The sequence below is a fragment of the Calidris pugnax genome, unplaced genomic scaffold, assembly GCF_001431845.1.
Source record: "Calidris pugnax isolate Ruff unplaced genomic scaffold, ASM143184v1 scaffold107, whole genome shotgun sequence".
NCBI lineage: Eukaryota > Metazoa > Chordata > Aves > Charadriiformes > Scolopacidae > Calidris > Calidris pugnax.
This window is the reverse complement of record NW_015090901.1, coordinates 482,853-485,687: the sequence shown is the minus strand read 5'-3', so window position 1 is coordinate 485,687 and position 2,835 is coordinate 482,853. Positions and strand designations below refer to the sequence as shown.

General features: G+C 56.6%; 1 protein-coding gene across 2 annotated transcripts in view; it reads right to left on the bottom strand.

Moving 5' to 3' along the window:
• CCND1 (cyclin D1) overlaps positions 1-524 on the bottom strand; it is a 30,058-nt gene extending 29,534 nt beyond the window's left edge. For both annotated transcript variants that reach the window (XM_014948871.1, XM_014948872.1), the window contains exon 1: positions 65-524. In XM_014948871.1, coding sequence (XP_014804357.1) covers positions 65-262 — 198 coding nt within the window. In that variant the 5' untranslated portion in view covers positions 263-524. The remainder of the gene's footprint in view (positions 1-64) is intronic.
• Between the last annotated feature and the right edge of the window lie 2,311 nt (positions 525-2,835).

Here is a 2,835-nt window from a genome sequence, read left to right as displayed (position 1 = left end):
GGCCGAAGCTTGGAAAAGAAAAAAAAAAAAAAAAACAACAAAAAAACCCCGAAAAGATACAAACCTCCAACATCCAAGTGGCAACTATTTTCCTCATATATGGCAAGATTTCTTTCTGCACGCACTTGAAGTAGGAGACGGAGGGCGAGCAGGTCTCCTCCGCCTTCAGCATGGTCTGCAGCACCCTGTCATTGAGGAGGTTGGCATCTAGGTAGGCTCGTCGGATGGTCTCCACCTCGCAGCACAGCAGCTGATGTTCCATGTCTGCCTCCGTCGTCCTCGAGTCCGGTTTCTGCAGCAGAGTCAGTCGCTCGCTCGCTCTCTCTCTCTTCCCCTTCCAGGAGTCCCTTGGATGCTGCTTCTGCTACTGCCGCTACAGCCCTCTGGAGGCTGCAAAACTTTCTAACTTCCAACAAAACTCTCCTGTATAGTCCCTGTGACGTTACTGTTGTTAAGCAGAGATCAAAGCACGAGAGAGAATGAGAAAGAGAGAGAGAGAGAGCCAAAAGCAAGGGGCAGAGCCCTAAAGCCATCCCATAGGCTTCAAGTCCTTCCCCTTTGCTTAGCTTATAGAGAGCAGGGGTTTAATGCAAATGCAAATGAGACAAGGGCTTGCTTTCTTCAAGGGCAAGGGAGAGGTGGGGGAAACCCAAATTGTCTCTTCAGTGTATCATGCATAATTTTAAAAATGGAGCGAGTTCTGCAGTGGGAGCCAAATGATGAATGGGGCTAGGCCACACACAGACACGCAGGGATATAAATACAAGGAAGACTGGCTTGGTATTATTTTACTGGGGGCGCCGGGGAGGGGGAGAGCAGGGCAGCACCAGTGCATCTCTTGTTTGTTATCAATTATTTATTATTATTATTATTATTGCTGTCACCCACGGGTACCTGCGACAGCCGTCGTTGGAAAAGGCGCGCTCCCAACCTGAACTCCCGCGCTTTGGAGTTGATCCCAAGGGAAAAAGCTTCCTCCCGTTTCCTCAAACCTATTTTTTTTCCCAGCCTGTGTGGTTCTGCCCACGCCAGAAATTTTAAAGGAATTGGGGTCTCTCCCCCCTCCTGCCTCCAAGATGGTGCTTTTTCTTCCTTCTTTTTTTTTTTTTTTAATTTTATTTATTTATTTTTATGCCATTCCTTTCACTTTAAGGGTTTTACCCTCCAAAAGGGGCACGGAGGTGGCAGGGGACAGGGCGACAGCTAATCCCCAGCCGCGGATGGCGGCCGCGCAGGCCGGGATAGGCCACGCTCCCCACCCCCACCGCTCCCAGCCACCCAGAAGAAAAATATATCCCAGCAGAGCAGCAAAATGGTGGCCAGAGCTTCCTCCAGCACCTACGGGGAGATGAAGCGAGGCCTGGGGGGGGAGAGGGGAGGCCGGGGGCGGGGGGGGGGGGGGGGAGGCCCGTGGGGGGGGCGGGGGAGGTAGCGCCAGCCGCCCCGAGCCTGTCGGGGGGGGCCTCATCCGACACGCGGCGCCGCCAGGACGGCCTGTCCACGCGTGACGTGCCAACGGCGGGGCCCCACCGTAAAGAGCTCCCATTCCCCGGCTCAGCTGCCCCTACCTGAAAACACTTGGCTTTGGTTTATTTCTAATTTTTGTTTAATAAAAAAAAAAGTCTATTTTAAAAACTCTTCGCTTTTTGAGGGGCTGATGGGGGAGCTCGGGGCCGGCTGGAAAACACTAGAGGTGAAGCCAGTGCCCCACGGTGTGGGAGAAACGGGCTCGTCCTGCACCACAGTGGGGTGGGGAGAATTGGGAAGGACATCAACTGGGGGTCACGCTGCCATCTGCCCACCCACCCCTCAAAACCTGGGCACCGGGATTGACCTCAGCCTCAACGCTTAAGCATCATCGGGGTGTAGGGAGACCTCGTGGTGGGAAGGCACTGGTGGCATCACCAACAGGGCCTCAGGGCAGTGGAAGGCTCTCATGGCCGAGGAGGACATGGTGAGGAGGACATGCCGTGGAGGACATGCCGTAGAGGACATGCCACGAAGTCATACAGCATCTCTCCTGCATGATCCGCGGGGAAAGCGGTGCCAAAGATCACAGGGCACGTTGTTGCACAGCAGCGCGTTTACGTAATCTCTTTGCACCAAACACCGGCCCATCTTCTCCCAGTTTACGGCTTCGCGTGACCGTTTCTCTCCATTTGGGCTTCGTCCATCAGGAGGACATCGGACACCCGGGAATCTCGGCTCCCCTTGAGCGTCGCAGCCCCCAGGGGGAATCTGGAGGGTTTGTTGGTGAGGAAGGTGCCCCCTGCCCACGTCCCTGTCGTCGTGCTTCACACACAGGACACACACTCCTCTTGTCACAACTTCACTTGACCGGTTTTAATTTTTAATGAAAAAACACGCCGTGACGCCACGCTCCCAGACCGGGATCCAGCAACGTGCCACGGGGGGGGGTCCCATTTAATGGACGTCCCCACACCCCCAGCATCTTTCTGGGGAGCAGCCGCTTTGGGGGTGCCGGGAGAGCTCTTATTGGGGGGGGTCCAACCCTATTCTGGACCGTGCCAGCTTCTTTGCCCCCAAATATTTATCACTAGCCACATCCCCCGGCCCGGGGAGCAGGGATGCAGCCCCCGCACCTCCGGCATCCCTCGCCTCCCCAGCGCCTCCCGGTTGGGATGGGGTCGGTTTTGGGGGGGCGGTGTGTGTGTTGTGTGTGTTGTGTGTGTTGTGTGTGTGTGTCCCCTCGCTTTCAGCACGAGGCCGGTGTTTCATTCATAAAAGCTGTCCCCGGCGGGGCGGGGGGCTCCCGGGCGGTGCCGGTGGCGGGGAAGGGAGCGGGGCCGGCCCGGGGGAGCCCCCGGCGGGCGG